General features: G+C 31.5%; 1 protein-coding gene across 1 annotated transcript; it reads left to right on the forward strand.

Moving 5' to 3' along the window:
• LOC127122252 (LRR receptor-like serine/threonine-protein kinase FLS2) lies at positions 1–26,828 on the forward strand. The gene is made up of 4 exons (XM_051052617.1): positions 1–398; positions 471–675; positions 25,044–25,733; positions 25,860–26,828. Exons 1-4 carry the CDS (start codon positions 1–3, stop codon positions 26,826–26,828), a joined length of 2,262 nt encoding a protein of 753 aa, XP_050908574.1.

Consider the following 26,828-nt stretch of genomic DNA (forward strand, 5'->3'; position numbering starts at 1 on the left):
ATGAAAAGTTCTAAGGCGGTAAGTACTCCTCTTGCTACTCATTTCAAGTTGGGTTCTAATCAAAGTACTTCAAGTGAAGAGGAAGCGTTTGATATGAAATGTGTTCCTTATGTGTTTGTTGTGGACAGTTTGATGTATGTAATGATGTATACAATACCAGATATATCACATGATGCTGGTACAGTTAGTATGTTTTTGTCAAATCCAGGTAGAGAGCATTGGAATGCTGTAAAATGGATATATGATATGGCTAGAGACATTGATTATATAAAGTCCACTTCAAGCTACATGATTAAATTTGCAGGGGAAGTTGTGGCTTGGCAGTCCAAATTGCAAAAGTTTGTAGCACTGTCTACTACAGAGACTAAGTTCATTGCAATTAATGAAGAATACAAATAGTTATTATGGTTGAAGAATTTTTTGCATGAGCTTGACTTTGTTCAATACAAATATGTGTTATTTGTTGATAGTCAAAGCGCTACTCATCTTGGTAAGAATTTGACTTTTCATAATAGGTTCAAACACATTGATGTGAGATATCATTGGTTACATGATATTTTGGATGCTAAGTTGTTGGAGTTAGCTAAAGTTCATACAGATGACAATGGTTCTGATATGATGACTAAAGCATTACCAAGAAGGAAATTTCAAGCTTGTTGTGATATTGCCGGTTTGGTGATTTTTTCGACATAGTTGCAAGGGGTAGATTTGTTGGGTGTGGGCTCCCTTCCTATGTAGATAAAGACCAAAGTATGATTAACCCACTTGTATCACTTATTTAAGTGGAAAAGATCAATTTAGGGTTGAGAGAGATAGAGAAAAAATAAGGATTCAAAAGAGAGAAAAGAGGAGAGAAACTCATTCCAGTTTCTTTGCAATTAGTCTCACTAAATCAATGATCCCTGGTTCTTCAACCATCAGATCGAGCTCAAATTTGGAAGGTAGGTTCGTATCACATATATGTAACTTTTGATTATTCAGAATTTTAAAATAACTTCTAAGGTGAGAGTTATCTGCTTCTCACTGAAGATGCAGATTTGGGAAATGTTTTAGTTTTTTTATTCTTATTTGTAAGCTATTTTGCTTTGTGATTTGCGGTTGTTAGCACTAGTTTTTGAATTACTTTAAAACTCTCTTGTATCCTAAATTGATTATAGTGGAGTTATTTCTTTGGTCTTGACGACTCGTGGTTTTTACTCTCATATTGAGGGGTTTTCCACATTAAAAATATTAGTGTTCTTTTGTATCTTTATTTGTTCGATTTGTCATCTTATATTTGTTGTTGATCCTCAAGGTTCCTATAATTTTTAGGAATCTTATATCCGCTGCATATTGGTCTGTTATTGTGTCTTAATTTCCCATCAAAAATATTGTAATATTTCTTTGTCTTTTTGTTGACGACATATTGATCATTAGCAACGAGATGAATGCAGTTTTATAAACAAGGAGGTTTCTAACATCCACATTCGAGATGAATAATCTTGGACTAGTTGACAATATTTTGGGGATCAAATTAAATCAAAATAACGGGGGTTATGAACTTAGTCAAACACATTATGTTGAGTAAATGCTTGATAAGTTCAGACACTTACGTTTTAAGAAAGTGAACACTCCATTTGATCCTATTATCAAAATTTAAAAGAAAAATGGAAGAGTTGTGACTCAATGAAATATGCAAGTGGAATATTAAAAATATATAAAAATGATATATTTATTATCTAACTAGCTATTATTGTCTTGTTTTTTCATTCGTAAAAATTTTAATTTGTTAGAAAAGTACTTATTTATTTCAAATATATCAATATATTTCTTTGGCTTAATATCTTTTTTGGTCTTGTATCTTAATCTCGGGGTTCATATTGGTCCCTTAACTTAAAATATGTCCATAGTGATTCATTAACTCTTCAAAACATATAATGTTAGTCTTTTTCATCTAAGTAACAACAAAAAAACTCAAAATTTAGTCGATAAATTTATCACTAATTTGACGAAAATGACTAACATCATATGATACGTTCAGAAGAGTTAAGCGATAAATATGAACATTTTTTAAGTTAAGGATCAAAATGAACCTCAGGGTTAAGATAATGGACTAAAAAAATATATAAATCATTTATTTTTATCTCTATAGAATAATGAACACAAATTATAATTATATTTTAAAATATTTTAATCAAAAATATTTGTGTTTTTAAAAAATTATAATAGTTGTTAAATTAAAAAGGTTAAATACTTTATATATTTTTTATAAATATATCCGTTTGTATTTTTTAATTATAAAATAATTATTTTTTAACTCTTTAGAATACATTATAAATATTAAACATATTGTTGTGTTTAAAAAAAAATAACAATACTGATTAAATAAAAAAAATGACTATGTTATAAGAGTGAAATCATATAACTTATTTGATAGGTAGTCGACCATATAGAGTTATACTAAAGCTTTGTTTGGGAATTTGAAGGAGAAAAGAAAGGAGAATTCAAAACACAATTTTTAAAAAAACACAAGAAGGTTTTAACGCATGGAAAGCATCAACGAAGCTTAAAAAGTAAAAGACTAACCTACGAATATGAGATTTTCTCTGGCACAAAAAGGTAAAAAAAACTCTCCTTCTTTCTTTCGCCTTCTGATTCCGCTTCAGACTCTTTCTCCTTCCTTTAATTCTTTGCTTTTTTTGTTTGTGGTTGTGAAGTGCGGTTTGAGTCGGTGGTTGGACTTCACATATGGAACTCAGGATTTTAGGCTTTAGTTGTTGTTGTTCTTCGATGTGAAGAGCAACAATTTAGGATTGTAAATTTGTGAGTTGTGGATGCATTTTTATTATTATTTAAGATCCAAATAGTGTAAATATTAGGTCAAGAGTTAAATTGGATTTGTCGGAGGAAGATTTGTATGTGATTTAATCTAATTTGATATGATCTATTTCTTTGTGACCAAGCTAATGAATCCGAATGGATTTACGACCTTTATAAAATGTAACAGTAAATATTATATTTGATTTTTTAATATTACTTTTGGTATTTTATGTCATAATAATAATAATAAAGTAATAATTAAAAAAAAATCAGAACAACTAAACTTGAATAATAGTAATAACAACAAGAATAAAAAAAGTTTGACTTTTTTTTTTATTTTTTTGACTAAAATACATTAAAATAAATAAAATACTAGTTTTTATAATAATTTTATAAAAAAATTGAAAATAAATATATAAAACTAAAAAGTTCAATTTTTAATTTAAAAATACACTCCGGTTAAACACATTTACTACACTACCAACTGAGCTATCTTGTTAATTCGAAATAGAAAGCTCCTTAAAACCATACAACGTAAATCAGTCAAAAATTTGAGTATGACAGTTGTCCCTATTTAATTAACTTTAACTCTAGGGCATGATTGACAATGAGTCATCATGTGACTGTAATAGGAGATAATTAAATACAAGAAAACACAAAATTTTGCCTAATAAAAGAGTTGTGCAGGTTTCTAGGCATGTAGGAAATGCAGACTATGCTGGGGTATGAAAGAATTCAAACGTCACTGGTATAAAAACTAATGTCAGATAAATCATTATTGATAAGAAAACAAATGCTAAATGATAGCGGTGTAAGAATCGAAACTAACGATAATAGTATAAGAACTGTTGAATAAAAATGATAAAAGGTGTAAGAAGTGTGAAGTAAAAACGAGAAACGGTGTAAGAACCGGAAAATAAAAAATGGTGAACGGTGTAAGAACCGAGAAATAAAATTAAGAAGAATATATATAAAATAAAAAGGAAACCAGAATCTTGGATGGACTTAGTCCATATTCAAATCAAATTAAAAAAATAGTTAACATAAAATTCAATAACACATTTCAAATAGACAAACACAACAAAGTCTTAACGCATGCAAAGCATCAACAAAACTTAAAAAGTAAAAGACCAACATATGGAGAACAAATTTTCTCCAACACAATTTTTTTAAAAAAAGACTATACTTTAATTTCTCATTTTTTTCTTTTCCCTTCTGACTCTTTCTCTTTCCTTTAATTCTTTGCTTGTTTTGTGTGTGGTTGGGAGGTGCGAATTAGATTGGTGGTTGGACTTCACAAATTCCGCTTAGGGTTTTAGGCTTTAGTTGTTGTTCTTTGATGTGAAGAGCAACAACTTTAAGATTATAAATTTGTAAATTGTGGATGCATTTTAATTTTAATTTTAAGTCTTATTTATAGTGTAAATATTAGGTCAAGAATTAAATTGGATTTGTCGAATTAGGAAGATTTGCATGTGATTTGATCTGAATTGATATTATTTACTCTTTTGTGACCAAACTAATGAATCTGGATGAATTGATGACATATGTTAAATGTAACCGTAAAGATTGAATTTGATTTTTTAAATTATTTTTGGTATTTTATGTCATAATAATAATAAAGTAATATTTTTAAATGATAATCAAAATAACTAACCTTGAATAATAGTAATAATAACAAGAATAAAAAAATTTGATTTTGTTTTGTTTTGATTTTTTGACTAAAAATATATTAAAAAAATAAAATACTAATTTTTAAAAATAATTTAATAGAAAAATCGAAAATAAATATAAAAAATAAAAAGTTCAATTTTTAATTTTAAAAATACTATAAATGAAAGTAAAACAAAAAAAAACTCAAAAATTGGAGAAGGTGGGATTTGGACGAGGGACCTCATGCTAACACACTTACTACAATACCAACTATGTTATCTCATTCATTTAAAATGGAATGCTCTTAAAACCATACAAGAAAATAAATCAAAATTTTAGATATGACAATATTTTTAAATTTTCCTCTCTTTCGGTTTCTTCTCGGTCAATACCAACTTTTGTTGTTGTTTGGCTTTAGAGATATTCCTAACCTATAGAAATTATGCCTCTATGGGTACCTTTTCGGTTGATACTGACTCTCTTTAGTAATATGGCCTTAGGGTTTTTCATGACCCATCTAAATTGTGCCTCTTAGGACGACTTTTCTATTAATACCTATTTTCTTTGTTAATTTTGCCTAAGGTTGTTCCTGGTTCATAGATATTATGCCTCTTTTAGTTTCTTTTGGTTATTACTAATTTTCTTTGTTATTCCACAATAGGGATGTTCTTGGCCTAGGTAAACCTTTTGCATTCCCCATTGTGATATTCTCATATGAATTTTCTTCTCCTTGGTAGAGAATAAGGGAGTGAGGTCTCTTAGCTATTGATGGTGGCTTTGACGTCGCTTTGCATTTTTTAGGTGATGGATTCTTGAAGCATAATTTAGGAAGCGTAATAATTGATGCATTAGTAATATTTGGTGTTTAAACATGAGATAGTTTCGCATGACCTATGTCATCTAGTGACTCGTGTACTTATTCAACGAAATACTAACTGTGAAGAGCTTTTGAAGGATGACATGGTGTTCATGTGGATTCTTACTCATAATATTCAAACCATTGGGCATATGAACTATCATATGGACATTTGATCACAAAAATCATGTTGAATACTAGTTTTAACTTGGAAGGTAAAATTTAAATTCTCATTCTCATTATAATTATAAAAAATTCTCTAAGTTTGATAAAGGTTTGAGTTGTTAATGGAGACTAAGAGCATAAGCCATAAAACTTGGAAGAAAATGATACTAATTTCTTCAAGATCTATCATCTGAAGGAATGTTATCCTCTATCCTATCCTCTCAAGCTCTCAAGAGAATGCAAAGCTTTGCGTATATTATCCAAGCAATTCTACTCTCTAATAAATTTTTCGGTTAAGAATGGAATGCCTTATGTTACTGATGATAGTTACAACGAGTAGATGTCTTTGATCTATGTCTCGTTTCTTGATGAAGAATATTTTTTAAATCTTTTGCTTTTATTAGCTTATTGTAATAAAAAAAATTCCGTATGCTTTTTCATTGCAAGTTTGTTTGCTTTTAAATGTACCCTCCTTTTTTATTGTGATCTATGAGCTTGAGATATCTAATTATGTAGCCACCTTTTTGAAAATGTCAATGGGAAGTATACTTTCAGGGGGAGTAAAGTGTACCCTCTTTATCTGTGAGGGGGAGTTTGATCACTTCAAATCTTTATCCATCATTTTGTTTGTTTACCACCTCCTTGAGAGATGTCTTGCTATCGTAAACAAGGAGGAGAATTTGCATCTATGTGCTTGCATGTATATTCCTCAGTTGATTTTAATGATGATAACTAATGAAGCAACTTTAAAGATGACCACTCAATAAGTCAAACATATTTTAGATGTTGAGATTTCTTTGGGACATGGGAGTTAGTATCAACTATCAAGTAAAACTTTTTATGATGGATCCTGACCAAGAAGATATCTCAAGCTTCATTAGTCAGTCTATTCAAAATATCCAATTGAAGTGAGAATCAGTCATTAACTCAAGAAGTGTATCTTGAAGTATCAAAGAGAGAAAGTGTGAAATCTTGCATGGTCCTGCGCTTAACGTCTTATAGTGATTAATTTAAAAATTATAAAGGAAATCGCACACACATAGAAAAGTCTTAAAACCTTCTCCGATTTCATATATTTTTTTTAAAACCAATCAAAGCTTGAATGGAATTGACTATGAAGTTTTTTTAATCAATAAAGGAAGTTTACACACAACCTAGTCATTTAAGGATTTGGTACCATTGATAAGAGAAAGGTTAAAGACCTATTAATCCATTACAGTCGTATTAGGGTTCCATTTTTTGAAAAGGGTTGGCGTATTTTGAAATCTTTTAATCGATTACTAGCTAGGGTTAATTGAATAAATCAATTCATTTGCCCATGTATCATTTTGTTTTTTGAGCCAAAAAATTATTTATAGAAAGGAGGTTTCTCCTCATTTTTATTTACACCAAATTTATTAATAGAAATCTCTCTAATTTTCTTCTACTCTCTTTGTTCTAAATTTTCTTTTTCATGAGAATTATCATAGTGCCAATAGACTGAAAAAGTTCTTGTGAAAGTTGTGTTGTAATCAATGATGCGATTAATTTTTATTATTCAATAATGTTATTATCTAGTTAGTTTTATTTGTAAAGTACTTAAAATGTTGGAAGATAAACTAGTTAAAATCATTGTTGCGGTGTCTTGAGTTTGACTTGTGTAAAAGCTTTATTTCAAGGTTCCTAGGCTAAACTCGTGTAAATGTCGTGTCTGTTGGTTCTTGTGTGAAGAAGAGTTCTTATTGTCCTTTTTTATATTTTGATGAAGACAAACACATCAATAAAAAGAACTCAAGACTTGAAGACTAGAACAATCAAGTTTAAATTATCAGAGAATCAAGATGGTTGAAAATGCATTGCAATTCAAGTATATATATCTTAATTGATCATAAATATCATGCATATTTATCTTAAAACTTTCATGGATCTTTTAAAATGATTTTGAAACTAACTATTCTATTTTTGGTAAATTGTGGCATTTTAAACCACCTTAATAGTACCTTAAAACAACCACAATTTGCGCCGGTTACTCAAAACATAAAAATACCTTAATTTTTGAAAAAGTATCAGGTGTAACTGATTACACCGTTTATGGTAACCGGTTACACATTCGAAAATTTCAAATTTTCATGAAAAATTTGATTCCAACATTTTGCATCTTTCATACATTAAACATGGCAATGTTTCATGAATATACATTCTTTCAAAAGGGCATATTGCATGTATATAGACATGTGGTTTTAGCTTCTTTTTTTTAAACTCTTAGACATAAAACTCTCATATTTCAAAAGAGATTCTTTGACATACAACTTTCACATCTCATAATCCAAACATGTTTCTAAACTTTCAAATATGAACTTTCATACATATTCATTAAAGTTTCATTCATATTAATTCTGAGCACTTAGGCTTATATGTTTGGATTGTGATCAATACAAAGTGGAAACCAATTAATACATAATTGATTCAAGAGTTATAACTTTTGTTACAAACTCAGATTTGTGTTTACCTTGTTGTCCAGGATTGTTAGAAACGAGTGAAAAATATTTTTCTTTTTCTTTTTTCACTTGTGTTGCTTATGTTAGAAGATTGTATGATTGGTCTTGGTTGAATACTTGTACAAAGATCTGACATAATGGAAAATCTCTCATGGGGACTGAGGGAACTAGAGTAATCTCGGATTGTGAGGGGAACCAGTATACATCATTGCGTCCTTTACTTTCTACATTTATTTTTCAGTATATTTATTTTCATATCAGTTCTGAAAATTAACAAAATCAGTGTTAACGCTGCAAATTGAGAAAAATTCAATAAATCTAACTCACCCCCCTCTTAAAGATCACACATAAACTAACAATTTGTATCGGAACAAGTTCAAGTAATCTGCTCTTGTGATCCATAATGGCTTCTACAAACCCGGTGTACAGAGATGGTGCCAGCAATAACAAGCCTCCATTGTTCTGTGGTGAATACTTTTATTTTTGAAAAATTCTCATGAAAATAAAGTTATATATTTTGAATGTGGAAAAAGGGGACATGTCAAAAGTGAATGTCATACACTTGAAAAGAAAGATAAATTCAAAAGAAAAAATCACAAAAGGGAAAAGAGAGCATATGTAGCATGAGATGAGAATGAAATAAGTTAATCTTCATATGAAGATCATACAACCACGACGTTGATGGTCTCACATCATTCAAGTGGTGAAGAACATGAGGTTAGTAATTCTGAAACTGGTGATATTCCATCTTATGATGAATTACAAAGTATCTTTTATGAATTAAATGATGAACTTTTAAAACTTTCTAAAAAATGTTCAAGTCAAAACAAAACTATTTCAAATCTAGAAAGAAAAGCTAATAACTATCAAGTGGAGTTAGACTTAATCAAAAACTCAACATGCAATAACCGTGCATCTCTAGAGTTTAAAATTGTTGAATTAAACCAAATAATTATGAATTTTGAAAAGGGTCAAATTGATTTAGAAAATGTGTTAAGTAGTCAAAAAATTTCAAATGATAAATGTGGTTTTGGATTTACTAACTTTAACAAACCTAGTACAAGTCAAACCATATTTGTAAATGCTACTAACAAATTCAACAATGAAGAATCAAAGATAGAATATGTTGTAAATGATAATAAAAGTACTTATAAAAGTAATCATGTTGGTAGTCCTACTTGTTTCTATCGTAAAGAAAAAGGTCATACTATTAATGCTTGCTACATAATAAGTTATGGTATTCCTTATAGTGAGTATGTATGGGTGATGAAGGTATCTAACCCAAAATGACCCAAAGAAAATTGAATACCTAGATGTATCTAATTGTTTTGTAGGTACTTGAAGGTCATATGCTAGCATCGTCAAATCAAGATTGATCATTCAAGACACAAGACCATATAATATGGTTGTTCTAAAAGTTTCATTGATTGAAAATATGTTTTGAATAAGTATCAACATTGATATCAAATTTGACATAAAATCATTATGAAGGAGATAAGTGTCTAATTTTGTGCTATTAATTTTCAATTACAATAATATATCCTTCCTATGTTATCACTTTGCTTGTATTTTATTCTACTTTTTCTTCTTTGTTATGATATTAAAAGAAGGAGAAATAGTTGGTATTCTATTTGTTCTTGTTCATATATTTTTAGGGGAGAAAGTCTTGAGTTAAAAATGCAAGGGGTAGATATACAAGATAATGAGAGATTCTAGTTGCTACTCAATATTTCAAAAATTCACATATTGAAGCAACTCATTGATGAATAAGTAAAATTTTAAATGATGTTTTGTCATCATCAAAAGGGAGGAGAATGTGAAGAATAGTTCTTCTTGTCCTTGGTTATAGTTTTGTTGAAGACAAACACATTAACAAAAGGAAGTCAAAGCTTAAAAACTAGAACAGTCAAGTTCAAGTTATCATAAAGCTTTGGAAAATTAATGGAATAATTAAGATGGTTGAATATGCATTATAATTCAAGTATATATATATATATATATATATATATATATATATATATATATATATATATATATATATATATATATATATATATATATATATATATATATATATATATATATATATATATATATATATATATATATATATATCTTAATTGCTCATAAATAACATATATATTCATCTTAAACCTTTCATGCATCTTTTCAAATGATTTTGAAATTAACCATTCTGTTTTTGGTAAATTACGGCATTTTAAACCGCGGTAAAGTACTTCAAACTCCCACAATTTTCACAAGTTACTCAAAACGTAAAAATACCTTAATTTTTGAAAAATAATAATTACAAAATCTATGGTAACCGGAAACACATTTAAAATTTTCATGAAAAATCTGATTCCAACATTTTGCATCTTTCATACATCAAACATGGCAATGTTTCATGAATATACACTATATCAAAAGGGTATATATATATATATATATATATATATATATATATATATATATATATATATATATATATATATATATATATATATATATATATATATATATATATATATACACACACACACACACACACATGTGATTCAGTTTTTCAAAAATAAACTCTTAAACACAAAATTTCCTATTTCAAAAGAGATTCTTTGAGATACAACTTTCACATCTCAGAATCCAATACAAGTTTCTAAACTTCCAAATATGAACTTTCTGCATGAACTTTCATACATATTCATTAAAGTTTCATTCATATTGTTCTGAGCATTTAGGCGTATATGTTTGGATTGTGATTAATACAAAGAAGAAATAAATTAATACATAATTGATTTAAGAGTTATAACTTCTGTTACAAACTCAAATTTGTGTTTACCTTGTTGTCCAGGATTGTTGGAAACAAGAGAGTGAAAAAGAAAGAATTGTTTTCTTTTTTCACTTGTGTTGGTTATCTTAGAATAATGTAGGGTTGATATTGGTTGAAGACTTGTACAAATATATGACATAATGGAAAATATCTCACGGGGAGTGAGGGAGATGAAGTACTCTGGATTGTAAGGGGAACCAATATACATCATTGTGTCCTTTACTTTTTACATTTATTTTTCAGCATATTTATTTTCATATCAGTTCTGAAAATTAACAAAACTAATGCTAACGCTGCAAATTGAGAAAAATCCAATAAATCTAATTTACCCCCTAGAGACCGGGCATAAACTAACATCTTGAACGTAGCCAATATAAAAGTTTTATTTATTTAATGTTGTAAGTTCGTGAGAAATTCCTATAAAAAGATCAAGTGTGTTTTTAGTCGAACTCTCTAGAGAAAACTCTCGGAGACAAGAGTATGCCAAATGGTTATGTTGAACATGTATGAATCGCTAGTGCAATCTCTCTACATCTTATCTCTTTAATTTTTGTTGTTTATGTTATTTACGTTGTGTTTCTGTTACGTTGGATTTTCGATAATGATATTAATAGTAAGCAAGAGATGAAGGCATGCCATAGTGAGGTGAAGTCGAACATGGTCGATTGAGACCATAAGATTGAATTGATGACTTTGGTTTATCGAATGGTAACTTAACGATTATCATTCGAGTGCTAGCCAAAGACCAAGAGAATGTATGAAATTTGGACTTAGTAAAATTTCTAATATTTGGGTTGGTTGTTTGATCAGTAGAATGAATCATACGTGGATAGAACCAGGTGGTTATTCAGAAACACGTGGAAGTCCGTCGAAGATAACGGCTGCATGGGAATGAGGCGTGGTGCAATGTGTCTAATCGACCTTTGTGGATAGTTATTTTTAGGCTAGTATATAACGAAACTTTTATTTATGTTATACGAGTCAACATTGTACTAAGAATCCTGCAAACTCAAAGTGTATGTGTATTGAGAAACGAGTTAGGAAATATGTACGTATGAGTTCCACTTTTATAAACTCAAAGCATTTTACATTTAAGTTATTACTACATTCAAATTATTTTCTATCTTAAATTCTTATAATCTTGTTTTGTTTACCAAATTCACCTGTAAACATTATCTCTCTTCATCTCAATCTTCTTTCTATATTTCTTCTACAATATCCTGGTTGTTAATTAACTTAAATAAAATTGTTTTAAACACCAAAAAAATTATTATTTGTTTTAGATTTTCAAACAACACAATTTACCCCTCCCTTTTTTGCTTGAAGTCAATTGGTCAACATATCAAAACTATAATAATTTAAGAAATGATCTATTTTCCTTCTCTTTATGCTATTGTCCCCATCATATAATATTATATGATACTAAGTTCATGTCTTACATTTTTTATCCTTCTTTGCTTCCCCATTTTGGTCACATTCTTCCATTTTGTATATCGCTTGAGTTTGACTAGCCTTGTTACCATACCCACCACCCCTAATTTCTTCTCCATAGTTCTATATTTTTTATGTTACATCAATGTTTTACCTGCTCTAGAAAGAATTATTCCAAGATTTGTTAATGTTTGAATCATAAATTGAATCACAACACAAAATAGAACGCCCCCACAAAAGTTTGTTGAATTTTGGGATGAAGATTGAGAATATGCGTTTTAGGATAAAGATGTGAAAGAATTGTTTAGGGTTCTATATATTTTATTGGATATCCAAAAAAAAATGTTTCGTTTTGGAAGATGAATATTTTTTTGTGCGAGAAAGTCTACATGATGACTAAGGAGTTATGTTGGGATCCCTCATTAGGAATCGAATCGGGTTGAGCAAATTACACTTTTTCCAAATAACCTTGGATTGCATTATTATTCAATTCAAGCCCATTTTATTTTTGGTTGGGTAGAACTGAAATTAATCCTTGGGTAAAATTATCATTTAATTGTTTTGATGCATTGTCTTAATGTAAATTTATCGTATTTGAGTTCCTCATACAAGACGTACATATACTCTAGCTTAAAAAGTATTTTTAATACATATAATGATATTTGAATCGAATCATGATATATTTGACTCGGATCAATCATTTTTTCAACTTGACTCGAGTCATGAAACAACTTAAATTGGTTCATGGACAATTGTGTTTCAAAATATTTGAATTCGAGAAATGTGACTCGAGTCAATGATGTTTTTGAGTCAGGTCACACGACTCAACTCGTGATTGAAGTTATATCTTAAAAACCTCTAGTGTTTTCATTGTTTGACTCAATTCATTGCATGTGGTTGACTCGAATCATGGGAGATTTCTTAAACTAACTTTGTGTCATTTCTCAAGCACATATAAATAATTTTAATATTATTTTTTAAATGAGAGACTTTAGCTTTTGAAAATTCATTTTTCTCAAATCATCAAATATTCATCTTGTGTATGAGTTTGCTCAACTTAGAAAGTGTGAGTAAATTCATTAGTGTTCTAATATGTTGATTAAATTTTTCAAGCAAGTGAATCCTATAGGAAATCTTGTAGGGATTCTCCAAGGAAGAAAAATAAGCTTATTCTCCAAAAAGTTTTGGAGTTTCTTTTTTTACTTTTCATTCAAGGATCTTGTTCACCTAACTCCGAGTAAAGGTTGAAGAACAATTGTTGAAAGGAATAGCGAAGATCTTGAACGTTTTAAGGTGGTTCGTTCAGGATCAAGAAGAAGATTATAGTGACATGATTTTTGAGTTCTGTGTAAATTATAGCCGATCAAGAACAAAATCCCAAAATAAAAATTAAATCAAATGAAAACCAAATTCCTAAATTAAAGCTAAATCAAAGTAAAATCAAATCCCCAAGTTAAAGCTTTAATTAGGAAAAACAAATTCTATCTAAAAAAATTAGAATAGGTCCTAACTAAAGTTAGAAAAACAAAATAAGATAAGAAAATGTTATGTTCTTAGGAAGATAAAGTGCATAAATTCAAGTATTAAAAAATAAATAATACAAGAAATTATACGAGTTCCCCTTATCTTCCAAGGATACATCTAGGACCTTCACACCTTGAAGGATTTTCCACTATGTTAAATCATTCCACCAAAACCTCTTTTACAACCTTCTAACATAAATACCAAACACTATGGTGAACTTTAAACCACTACAATTCAAAGAACATTTTTCACAAAACACCAAACACTATGGTGGAATTTGAATTACACCAATTCATAGAACCTTTTACAACAAACAACTTATCACCACAAATTTGGTGATTAAGTTACAACACACTTTTTGAATAATCTTAAGTATTTGAATCTTGAATGAATTCAAATATGGAGATTGATATTCCCTTCCCTTTCAATGTTACAATTCACAATATATCTCTTAAGATGCTCAAGAAAATCATATCAATATTCATATATAAAATCCATGAACATCATGCATGAAAACCTTTAAAACTAAGCCATCAAAAGTTGAATTCTGCACTTTTTTAATTAGGTAATTGGTTACATGATTTAAGTAACCGGTTAGAAGTTATTGTTTCATACTTTTTAATGTTTGAAAAGCTTATTTCTGCACTTTTTTAATCAGGTAACCGATTACCTAATTTAAGTAACCAGTTGCAGGGTAATTTTGTGTGAATTTTTTTAAACATTACAAAGGTGGTAACCGGTTACACCTTTTATGTGATCGGTTACACATTGCGGAAATGTATCTTTTCTTGAACCATTTTCATTCCAAACCGTTGCAAACCTCACTACAACAAACAAGACCTTAGACAGCGCTTTTTTAGCCTTAGACAGCGCTTTAAAGCGCTGTCTAAACCTCCGCTGCTAAAGGTTTAGACAGCGCTTTTTTAAATCTTAAAAGCGCTGTCTAAGCCCCCCCCCTAGACAGCGCTTTGGCCAAAAGCGCTTTATAAGACCCTCTTATTTTAAATTTTTTAGGTATACCTTAGACAGCGCTTTTGAAAAGCGCTGTCTAAGCCCCACCCCCTTAGACAGCGCTTTGGCCAAAAGCGCTTTCTAAGACCCTACTATTTTAATTTTTTTAGGTATACCTTAGACAGCGCTTTTCAGAACTGTTAGACAAAAACGCACTCAATCATAATAACATATCCTGTGAAATTAGTGGTCTAAACTTTGTGTCTATATACTATTTAAGACTACATGCACAACAAAAACTTTTGTGTTTCTCCCAGCTAATTCATTCATGGAAAATATACTGCTATCATAAAGTAATCCTCACATTATACATCAGTAATAACAATTACAATTTTTTGTCAAGAGAAAGGACTTAGTTCCAAGGAACTCATTTCATATCAATTTATTCAATCTAATGTGACTCACTTACAAGGCAAAACATAACAAATATGAATAAATTAGACAATTTAGAGAGGACTGCAAAACGCATCTACTCATATATGAGGAAATAACATAGATTAAACTTACAATATGAATGTATAATGATGGCGAGATAGGAGCACGAGACAAAGATGAACGACAATGAGAGAGTATGGACTGAAAATGAAAACTAGTGTTAAAGAAATGATAAGTGTGAAACATTTGTAGAATGAGGAAGGAACGAAAAGATTAAACTTACAATATGAATGTCTAATGGCGGCAAGACAGGAGCCGGAGAGAAAGATGAACGGAGGTGAGAGAGTATGCGCTGAAAATGAAAACTAGTGTTAAAGAAATGATAGGTGTCAAATGCACACGCAAAACAGTTACAAGATTAAAATTGTTAATTTGTAGTAATTAAGTAGCCTAGCTAACTATTCCAATTCAGATGATATGTGACAACAGTTACTAGATAAAAAAACTCATCTACTCCTATAACTTGTTCAACAAGTTCTCTAACCAAGACAAGTCACCACTTCATTTATACACACAAGTTATCTTGCAACATTATATACTAAAATCATATAGCAAAAAAGTTGTATACTCCTTAAAAAACACATACACATATTTTAATTGAATACATACTAACTGTATAATAGACATCCCAAAGTATCTAATATATCAAACTGCACCTAAAAGCAAAATCTCTTTCTATTAATTCTACTTAACTCTTCAAGCTAGATAAGTAAGATAACTGTTAGAATTAAGTTGTTACATTGCACTTGGAGAAATTTAGACAACTCAATCTTTTCAATAAATTATATATTAATAGGTGAAAGTCATGTTGATCTCATTCAAATAAGAAGTTATCTCATTCATTTCATTATAATATTATTTGGGGAATGTATACAAATTATGAATCAATATCTTAAAGTGCCATAGCACGTTAAATGCCAACACAATAAACATACTTAACAAACAAACTTACACCTGGTCTCTTCCAACACCAACCGAAACATGCAATCTATCAATCATTCTTACATCTTTCAAATTAACTTTTTATTTATTGAAAAAGCCAAAAAGCAATTTATTAATTAAGACACAAGATGTGCAACCAGGACACCACAAACATCACAAAGAAACTAGTACAAGAACCAACAAATATGCTTCTATACCAGATACAACCAAATTAACAAAATAACACACTACCATAAATATAACTCATCTACCACCTCCTATTACAAACTTGAGGAAAATAAGCCAGCATTCAATATTCATTCACCTCTGTCGACGCAACAAAGATGAGAAAAGATACACTCTAAACGCCTTAGACCAACCAACAATTTTTCAATGAACCAAGTGCCAAGCCAATAATAAAATGTGCCTCAGAGCTAGACTCAAAAACACGGTCCCAAAACCGGAGCGCCAACATAACAACCCTGCAAACCCTCTACAAGTTGTCAACTCATAAACGGTCGAATATCATGCCTCACTGCACTGACAGGTTAGAGCTACACTAATGACAGCAAAAGCCAACAGGACCCTAATACAAGTCGGTTATACACCTCCAAAACTAAACTTTCTGCAGAACACACAGACCCAGAAATACAAACCAGAATGACATAATCAATCAAAAGACAACAGCCTGACATCATCGTAACAGCTGAAACCATAGGGGAAGCATTTGACTACAACTTAGCAACATTAACTAAAATACAACATTGCAGACTTGAAGAGATTATTATCCAAATCATTAGTTGAGCTTATTGGTTATTCAAAAGCCTAAGTATTGCTCCCCTGTTATCCCAAGTTCACATAACGTAATAGAAAAAATATATTTCCTTCATGATTTACACAAACAATAAAGTAGTTGTGATTCAGATTTCATGCATCTCTATATGTTAAACAATAAACCCTAAAGTTGAGTCAACAAGCCCAACTGTGACTCCCACAACACCAATTACTAGAAATCTTAAACCCTAAAAAATCAAAAATTCAAAGTAACATAGTTTCAATTTATGATGTGATTCCAACAATCATTAGTGAGAAAAATACAATAAAAAATTAAACCCTAGCAAGAAAGCAGTCAAGAGAGATGAGAAAAGGGTACAACAGAGGAGCCAAGAGTAAGTTACCGGTGCGAGCTTCGATAACCCCCGTTCATGAGTGACCGTCATGTTCTTTGTTAACCTTCGTTCTCGAGTGACCAGTGTGAAAAAGCTTACATAGGATATACAATCGGTAAGGACAAATCGTACAAACTAGAGAGAATCGGTAAAATGTTAAGAAATGACGAACAAAACGCAGTAGAAATGACGAACTGAATCAGAAATGAAAAAATGCAGAAATGAAGAACATACCGCAGTAGAAATGACGTTCTGAAACCGATTCTTCAAACACTTTCTGGTATTGAAACCGAATGATTACAATGTATTCTCGTTCGCTGTTAGGGTTTGCTGGAGGGGTTTAATCGCAGGAGGGAAAACAAAAAGAACTGAGAACGAAAATAGAAGTCTGAAATTTAATTTTAATTAGACCTTAGACAGCGCTTTTGTGGAAAGCGCTTTCTAAGATAAGCCTTAGACAGCGCTTTCCAAAAGCGCTTTCTAAACCCCCACCTTAGACAGCGCTTTTGGTTTTAATTTTTTTTTTAATTGAAAGACTTTAAACAGCGCTTTCTCAAAAGCGCTGACTAAGGTCTATATTTAAAAGCGCTTTCTAAAAGCGCTTTCTAAGGGGGGGTCTTAGACAGCGCTTTCTAAAAGCGCTGTCTAAGACCCCCCCTTAGACAGCGCTTTCATTATTTTTTTAGAACATTTTCCGTGTTTTATTTTTATTTTAACCTTAGACAGCGCTTTCTTTTAAAAGCGCTGTCTAAGATGCGCTGTTAAAAAACCTTTTTGGCGTAGTGCCTTCATGGAAATTCCACAAACTTATGCATCTATTCATAGTGGTTTCTTAGGGTATTTTTAAGGTAAGATACGTCATAATTTCAATAACCTCTTTTATACAAATTTTAATACAATTCAAATCAATTTACTAAGTGTTCATTCATTTTTAAAATATTGAAACTTTGTGCATAACTTTAAAATTATTCAAAAGGTTTCATAATATGTTATTAGAACTTAAGGTTTAGATATTATTAAATTGTAACATTGAAAGGGAAGATCAATATTCATTTTGGAATTCATTCAAGATTCAAATACTTAAGATTATTCAAAAAGTGTGTTGTAACTTAATCACCAAATTTGTGGTGATAAGTTGTTTGTTGTAAAAGGTTCTTTGAATTTGTGCAATTCAAATTCTCCCATAGTATTTGGTGTTTTACGAAAAATGTTCTTGGAATTAGGGTGAAAAATTTTCTTTGATTGGCATCAGAGAGTTAGGTAACTTGCTCCTAGATCTAGTAAAAAATGTCTTCATTAAAAGTGTTCTTAGAAGGAGGTAGCAACTTCAATAGACCATCTTGTTTTGTTTGTGAAAACTATAATTTTTGGAAAATTAGGATGCAAATATTTTGTGAATCACAAGGGTTGGAAGTACGGAAATCCGTTAAAATGGTCCCTGCATACCAACCACACTTGTAAATGGTGTAAGTCAACCAAAACCGAAAGCTTCATAAGATGATGAAGATAACAAGAAAAATATTCATGATAAGAAAGCCAAAAACATATTATCATCTTCTTTGGGAATGGATGAGCTTTAAGGGTATCGAATTGCGAAACTATTAAAGAAATATGGGATACCATGCAAGTCACACATGAAGGTTCAGATGAAGAACAAGTACACATATCAAATGTCAAACAAAAAATTCTCATCCATATATTTTTTCATCACAAAAAAGCGTAAGATTGTGAAGAAGATATCCATCCTCAACCAATTTTGTTTCCTGGTTTGGTTCTAAGTATCGAACCGTATTTCATAAGGCTGAAGACTCACCTTCTAACCAGGTTCCTTCACGGGAAATAGGCTCTACCAAATGTAGTTTTGATGAACATAAAATATTTATGAAGATTATCAAACAAGAAAGAGCTTAAAAAGTCACATGATGAATGCTTGCCAATTTGAAGCTTAAATCAAGATGTTTGGTCATGATTAAGATTGGTGAAGACAATGGTGATTAAAAGAGAGATATTGATGGACTTGAACTATGATGAATTTAATCAAGATAAGCGTCAAGATACATGATTAAGTTAAAAGGTTCATTATGATTCATGTTATGTTTCATTTGAAAGTTTCGAAACTTTAGATGCTTAGAATATTTCATACATTTTCATCTCTAAAGTTTCGAAACCATCATGTGTAACACCCTATTTTTCTAATTTATTTATTTAATTAATTGAAATTGTGTGTATTTAATCATTTAAATCAACTCCTATGTGTATTGAATGGTGTTTGACTTGTTAGTAGTAGTATTTGATATGTTGGGTTGGTAGTGCCTAGTTCTAGTTATTTAATTAAATAATAGAATTAATAATATTAGAATAATGAGAATTATTATTAATAATTAGAAGGAAGTTGTTTTGTTTAATTTATTAGGATAAAATAGAAGAGTGGAAAATAGTAGGGAGTAAAGGAAAATATTAGTAGTATTTTTATTAAAATAATATTAAAATTAAGAGAGGAATTTTGGTGATTAGAGAAATAAATGAGGACGATGTTGGAAGTCACTAATTGAGGAAGAATTACTAATAAAAAGGTTAGTAAAGAGGTTTTGTGATTTTCTATATAAAACAGAATTTATGGTGAGAAGAGGCAATGACTAGGGCTAAAGGAAACTCCATTCTTAGAGCTTGAAGGTGCATTTTGTTGGAAAACCTAAGGTACGGGGGATTACTCATAATAAGGTGTATATTGTATGATTGGTTAGAGGGAAATCCTTAATCCCATTATATTTTCCTTACTTTTTCCCTTTTGATGAATGTTGGATGAATATGATATTTAATTACGTAATTGTATGGTATGTGTGATGTAATATGTGAAATTCGTGTATTGTTATACCATGAAAATCATGTGTTCTTATTGATAAAATTTCTATGAAAGTGTGTTCATATGTTATTGTGAAATTGATGAACGAACTATGTCAAACCCATGATTAAATGAGTGAAATTGCATGTTAATTGATGGATAATTGATGTGTTGATGTTATATACTATGTTCCATGTTATTGTTGTTCGATTTGGGGTATAGGGAATAAAAATCGGAGTTCTTATTTAAATTCCAATGAATAAAGTGCATATTTTGTTATGGTTTAGGGTGACAGGAGTCACCCTAATTACGCCTTAGTCAACTGCCTGACGGGTTGACTGTCATGGCCCATAGGCTTAGTTGATTGGGACGAACGTCACAGAGGTGTCGTGTGAGATGACATGTAGGGTAACGGGCGTCACCTTGGTGACGGGTAACACGTCACGCTGTTAGAACGAATGTTATTTGCTCAGTTGTGTGGAATTGCTTTATTGTTCCGATTTTTGATGTGCTGCTATGAATTGGCCACTGCTTGGAGGTGTTTAACGTTGTTCATTATGTTGATTGATTTAATTCACATTTTTTGCGTGGAGAATGATGTTGTTGTTTATATGGTGATAATTTCATGGTGATCATTTTTTTTTAGATTGCATGTTATGGTGAATCATGCATCATGGTGTACGGGTTTCAATCTAGTTTTGGTGTGATCTAGTTCGGTGGTATGGATTAAGGAGAGAGTATCTAATTCTAATGAGGATTTAGTGAAGCAGAATATGCCTTTCATCATGCATAATGCCCAAAATATCAACCAGGATAATTTTTTGGATATACAAACAGACTGGTTGAATTGTTTCTCAAATATGCATAAAATAAATGGGCGAAAAACATTGAAATAGAGCTTGTTGACATCACTATTATTAATCTATAGTGCGCGTAGTTTAATTTGGTGTGCTCGTTTAATTTTTGACTACTTTTTCAGGCACATTTTGATCAGCTTGAGCCTGATCAACCTGACGTTTTTTACTTTAAAATTTGATGAAACCCTGTCTGTCTCCAAGAAGTTTATTTTAGTGCATTCATTTTAATTTTTTAGGCACTTTTGCGCCCGATTTTTATTCATTTTGATCCCTTTTATTTTTAATATTTTTGTCAAAATATTCAAAAAAAATAAAAAGAATTTTCCATGTCTTCATTTTAATTTTATTGTGTTTATTTTAAAAGGTATGATTTTTAGTTGGTTTAATTTATTTAATATGATTTTATCAATTAAAGCTTCTAGAAAGGGCATTCTTAACATTTTTAAAATTTGTTAGCATTTGTGTTTCTTTAATTTAACCTCGACCGTTAAATCTGGATTAATCAAAAGCCCATATGGTTATCCATGTTTGTCTCATTCATCCAAATAAAAATCAAATAATAATAATAATAGATAATAGAGAAAATCAGAAAAAAAAATGAAATATTTCCTTCCTTCGATTAGTATGGTGACACGCGTTCTATTTAGGGAGGATGAGAGACATCTAGAAAAAGGATCATATCTTATCTAATTCCATTGATTTTTTCTTAAAAAGAAAGGCCACCAATAACCATGGGACAAGTGTCACGCGGTGTGGAGAATTGGTGGGAGGATTGAAAGCCAGTGCATACACATGATACACGACCTCTCTCTTGCAACAAAAAAGACAGGAAAAGAGGTGGAAATAGGTGAAAAATCTTACGCGCACGCATAACAAATCTTAGACCTCATTTTAGGATTTATTTTTTGCATGTAAAAATTTAGAAAACCATATGAGAACCTCCATTCATCAACCGTTCTCTCCTCAAATCACCTTACCTACCTTTATCTTTTACAAAACCGATCTAAACTCCTCTCTGCCATTAACCTTCCATAGCCTTCAACTTCTTCCATTGTTTCACCATCAATCTCATCCACGACATAACTCCACACATACTCTTTTTTTTCTCCTCTGTTACAATTTCATCACCTTCGTTCCACCCTCAAAACACCATGAACTAAACCCAATTGTAACTAGTATTTCTTTAAAGTCTGGTTGTCACCAGCATCTTGTCTCAAATCCAATCGTAATTGGTACCTCAAGCACAGTTGTAATTGGCACTTTGATAAAATCCATTTGTAAATGGTATGATAAATCTTGTTGTAACCAGCATTGTCTGCAAGTCCAATTGTTATTGGCATCACTTGTTAAGACCAGTTGTAATTGGCGCTCAAATGTTAAAATCCAGTTGTAACTGGTATCTCTTTTAAGCCTGGTTGTCAGCAGCATCTTATCTCAAATCCAATTGTAATTGGTATCCCCGATCAGAGTAGTAACTGACACTATCTTAAATCCATTTGTAAATGGTATGATAAGTCTGGTTATCACCATTCTTGTTTGCAAGTCCAATTGTCATTGGCATTGTCTATTGAGTCCAGTTGTAACTGGCGCACATTTTGAAATCCAGTTGTAACTGGTATCATTTTTAAAGTCTGGTTGTCACCAGCATCTGTCAAATCCATTTGTAAATGGTATCTTTAAGTCTGGTTGTCACCAGCATTTGTCAAATCCAGTTTGTAATTGGTATCATTTTAAAGCCTGGTTGTCACCAGCATCTTTTGAAATCCAGTTGTAACTGGTATCATTTCGAAGTTTGATTGTCACCAACATCTGCAAATCCACTTGTAAATGGTATCTTTAAGTCTGGTCGTCACCAGCACCCTTGAAATCCAGTTGTAACTGGTACCTCTTTAAATCTGGTTGTCACCAGCATTTTCTGTCAAGTCCAATTATCATTGGCTTTGTCTGTTAAGTCCAGTTGTAACTGGCGCACATTTTGAATTCCAGTTGTAACTGGTGTCTTTTTAAATTCTGGTTGTCACCGGCACCTGCCAAATCCATTTGTATGTGGTATCTTTAAGTCTGGTTGTCACCAGCATCTGTCAAATCCATTTGTAAATGGTATCTTTATGTCTGGTCGTCGCCAGCGCCCTTGAAGTCCAAGTGTAACTGGAACTTCTTGGAAAGTGGTCATTTTGACTCTTTCGTTGATAATAATTTCCAGAATCTTTGATCGGATGATTTTCTTGTAAGAAATCTCCAAATTTGTCAAGAATGTTCAAGTTGTCATCAGGTCATGTATGAACTTGTTGATATACTCTTTTTGAATCTTTCTATTTTGTGTCAAGTCATGTTTGAACTTGCTATCAGAACCATTCTTGGTATTCCCCAACATTGTCAGGTCATGTATGAACTTGTCGCTGAACCTTTCATTCCAGCATTACTATGTCATGTCTGAGCCTATTTTTGAAGAACCTTTTCCTTTGATTATTCTAGTGTCGTCAAGTCATGTACGAACTTGTTGTGGAAACTTTCTTAAAATGTTCGGGTTGTTAGTAAGTCATGTGTGAATTTACTGTCAAAATCTCTTGTATTCTAAGTGTCATTCATCGAATTTCACTTTGAGTACTCTCCAGTGTGTGTCTGATTCTCCATCAGGATTGTTATCCCCAGCGAGTTGGTTTTTACCCTATTTGTCTGTCTCCCTGTGGACCATCAGCATTCCCCACAGATGGGTATGTCCAGTAGCATCTCCTGTTAAGGATTCATCGTGTCCCTAACAGATAAAACCAAAAAAATAAAGAATCATGCATCCATGCATATCATATCATAGCATTTTCACTTTTCAGGTTCAAAATCTGGGCATCCATGGTATTTAACCATCCCACATTGCGATCCGATGAAAAGTGTTGTTTCATTTTCCTCTGGCGGAGGATGTTTAAATAGGGGCAACTGTCATACCCCAATTTTGGCCCTGAAAATTTTTCCCCATCAATCACTCGTTTGCATTCTTTCTTCATGACCATTCCATCTGGTCATGATACTATCCAAAAAAAACGTTTGTTGTTGGACTCGCTACCACGACCAGTCCATGTTTCTCTTTTGGGCTTTGTTTCTTGAATTTTGGTATAAGATGATTAATCTCCTTAGCCATGCAAGATTTGAAAACTCTTTCATTTGTTAGAATCAAGTGAACCTCATGTTTCATCTTTCGTTCCAATTTCATCGAGGTGATTATTCATCTGTCATTTGTCTTACTACCAGTTTTCACCCCCCGTTCAAGTAAATCATGTGTCAAGTACAAAACATTTTTGTTTTAGGTCATCATGCATATTCATTTTCTCATTCATTCATAATTCAAAGAAATTCCATACATATTTCTTCATTCACATTTATATTCTCCATTTCACATTCGAGATTCTACATTTCATATCCAAAATTTTCATTCATATTTCTTCATTACATTGGAAATTTTTTCATTCATATTCAAGAATTTCCACATACTCATTCATAATTCGATTACCTTCTCACATTCATTCAATCATTTTCTTCCATTCGCACGGTATGTGATTAGTTCATAATTTTAAAAGTACCTCACATATACACATGAAAATTCTAAGGTACAATACATTGATTCTTTCGGTTGTTCTTTTGGCTCTCTGCCAAAAACAACAACACCAAATTCAAATATATCTTCCACAATCTCTCATTCCATTTCCACCTTTATTAATATTCTCTTCCACCTCAACAACATAGTAAAATATACATGATATTCATATTATTATAACACTGGAAGCTACAAAGATGAACATGAACATGGTCAGGTATGAATACACAACCACTTTACTAGTTATGTTTTTGTTCTGTCCTATGGTTTTCTCTTTCTTGTCTCAAAACCAAACACAAACCATGAACACTCTCTCCAATCTTCTTAACACCCCTGATTGGAACACCAACAAGCACCCCAATCCATGTATATGGAAAGGGGTCACTTGTAACCTTTCCAATTCATCTGTCATTAAAATTGTTCTGTCTGGATTTTCTCTCTCTTCATAATCTCTTCCTGTTTTTTTTTTTGCAAAATTGAAACTTTGCAGCACCTTGATGTTTCTAATAACCTTTTGTACTCTATCCCAGATGGGTTTATTTCCGCTTGTGGAAAAATTGAGAGTTTAAAGCTTTTGAATTTTAGTAGAAATGTGTTGAATGGTGTTTTGCCTGCTCTTCATGGTTTTGGTGGATTGGAATCACTTGACATGTCTTTCAATAACTTGAAAGGAAGCATTGGTTTGCAGTTAGATGGAATGGTTAGTCTCAAGTCTCTTGATCTCAGTAACAATACTTTCATTGGGAAAATTCCAATTAAACTTGGAAGGTCTATGATTTTGGAGCAGCTTGTGCTTTCAAACAATCGTTTCCAAGGAACAATCCCTGAACAAATTTTGAGCTATAAAAATTTGACTGTGATTGATTTTAAGGAAAATGATCTTTCTGAGTTTATTCCATCAAATATTGACATTCTTTCCAAATTGGAATTTTTGAGTCTTTCCTCTAATAAACTAGTTGGCAAAATCCCAATGACAATTATGAACATCACATCTTTTGGAAGATTTGCAGCTAATCAAAATCAATTTACCGATCCAGTTCCTTTTGGAATTACAAAATATCTCAATTCGTTGGATCTTAGTTATAATCATTTATCCGAGTCCATTCTCGAAGGCCTTTTATCTCCACCGCAGCTAGTGCTTGTAGATTTGTCCTATAACAGGTTGAAAGGGCCTGTACCTGTAAACATTTCACATAGTTTAGTCAGGTCAAGATTAGGTGGAAATTCCTTGACATGAGAGGTTCCTTCGAGTACTTGCAATGAAGCCGGACATAATTTGACATACATAGAGCTGGATAATAATCAGTTGACAGGTTTGATACCTCCTGAATCAGGTTCTTTTAAGAAATTGGCCTTGTTGAATTTGGCTGAGAATCAATTGACTGGTGCATTGCCACCAGAACTTGGAAATCTTATCAGTCTTCAAGTCTTGAAGCTTCAAATGGACAAGCTTAATGGTATTATTCCTATTCAAATTTCACAATTGCAAAAGTTGTCTACCTTGAATTTGAGCCAGAATTCTCTGGATGGACCGATTCCGTCTGAGATGACAACAAACCTTACATTACTTTACTTGCAAGGGAACAAACTTAACGGGTCTATACCTCCGTCCATTGGAAACTTGAGACAAGTTTTAGAACTCCAGCTTGGAGAAAAACAGCTAAGTGGTGATATTCCAAAAATGCCTTGGAGTTTGCAGATTGCATTGAATCTAAGCAGCAATCACTTTAGTGGAAATATTCCTTCAAGTTTCGGCGATTTGGTTAACCTGGAAGTTTTGGATCTCTCAAATAACAATTTCTCTGGTGAAATTCATGTGTCTCTGACCAAAATGGCAGCATTGACACAGTTGCAACTTTCAAATAATCGTCTATCAGGAGACCTTCCATCATTTGGTTCATACGTTAATGTTGATACAAGAGGAACCGATGTCAAGAAGAATAGTGATATCCCAGTCAATAATTTTCCAAGTGCAGAAAAGAGTGGGAAATCTGTTGTCGTTGCTGTTCTTATTGCGATTGCTGCTGCTATTTTTGTGGTTGGTGTGGTCACCCTGCTGGTTGTATTGCTTTCACGACACTATTTTAGGGGTAACAATGAGCGTGTACAGGCAAGTGAAGGTGAAAATTTTGACCTTAAGATCATCCAGAGTAATTTGTTAACTTCAAACGGAATCCGTAGATCGAACATTGACTTCTCCAAGACCATGGAAGCTGCTGCAACACAAACACACAGAGATCAGTTTACATCAAAAACATATCCTATTTCGTCTTAG

This window comes from Lathyrus oleraceus, chromosome 2 (genome assembly GCF_024323335.1).
Source record: "Lathyrus oleraceus cultivar Zhongwan6 chromosome 2, CAAS_Psat_ZW6_1.0, whole genome shotgun sequence".
NCBI classification, from domain to species: domain Eukaryota; kingdom Viridiplantae; phylum Streptophyta; class Magnoliopsida; order Fabales; family Fabaceae; genus Lathyrus; species Lathyrus oleraceus.

Coding starts and splice junctions, on each gene's coding strand:
- LOC127122252 (XM_051052617.1), top strand. CDS start 1: ATGAAAAGTTCTAAGGCGGTAAGTACTCCTCTTGCTACTCATTTCAAG. Junction 676..25,043: donor GTTGTGATATTGCCGGTTTG/GTGATTTTTTCG, acceptor GAAACTTTGCAG/CACCTTGATGTTTCTAATAA. Junction 25,734..25,859: donor GGTTGAAAGGGCCTGTACCT/GTAAACATTTCA, acceptor GATAATAATCAG/TTGACAGGTTTGATACCTCC.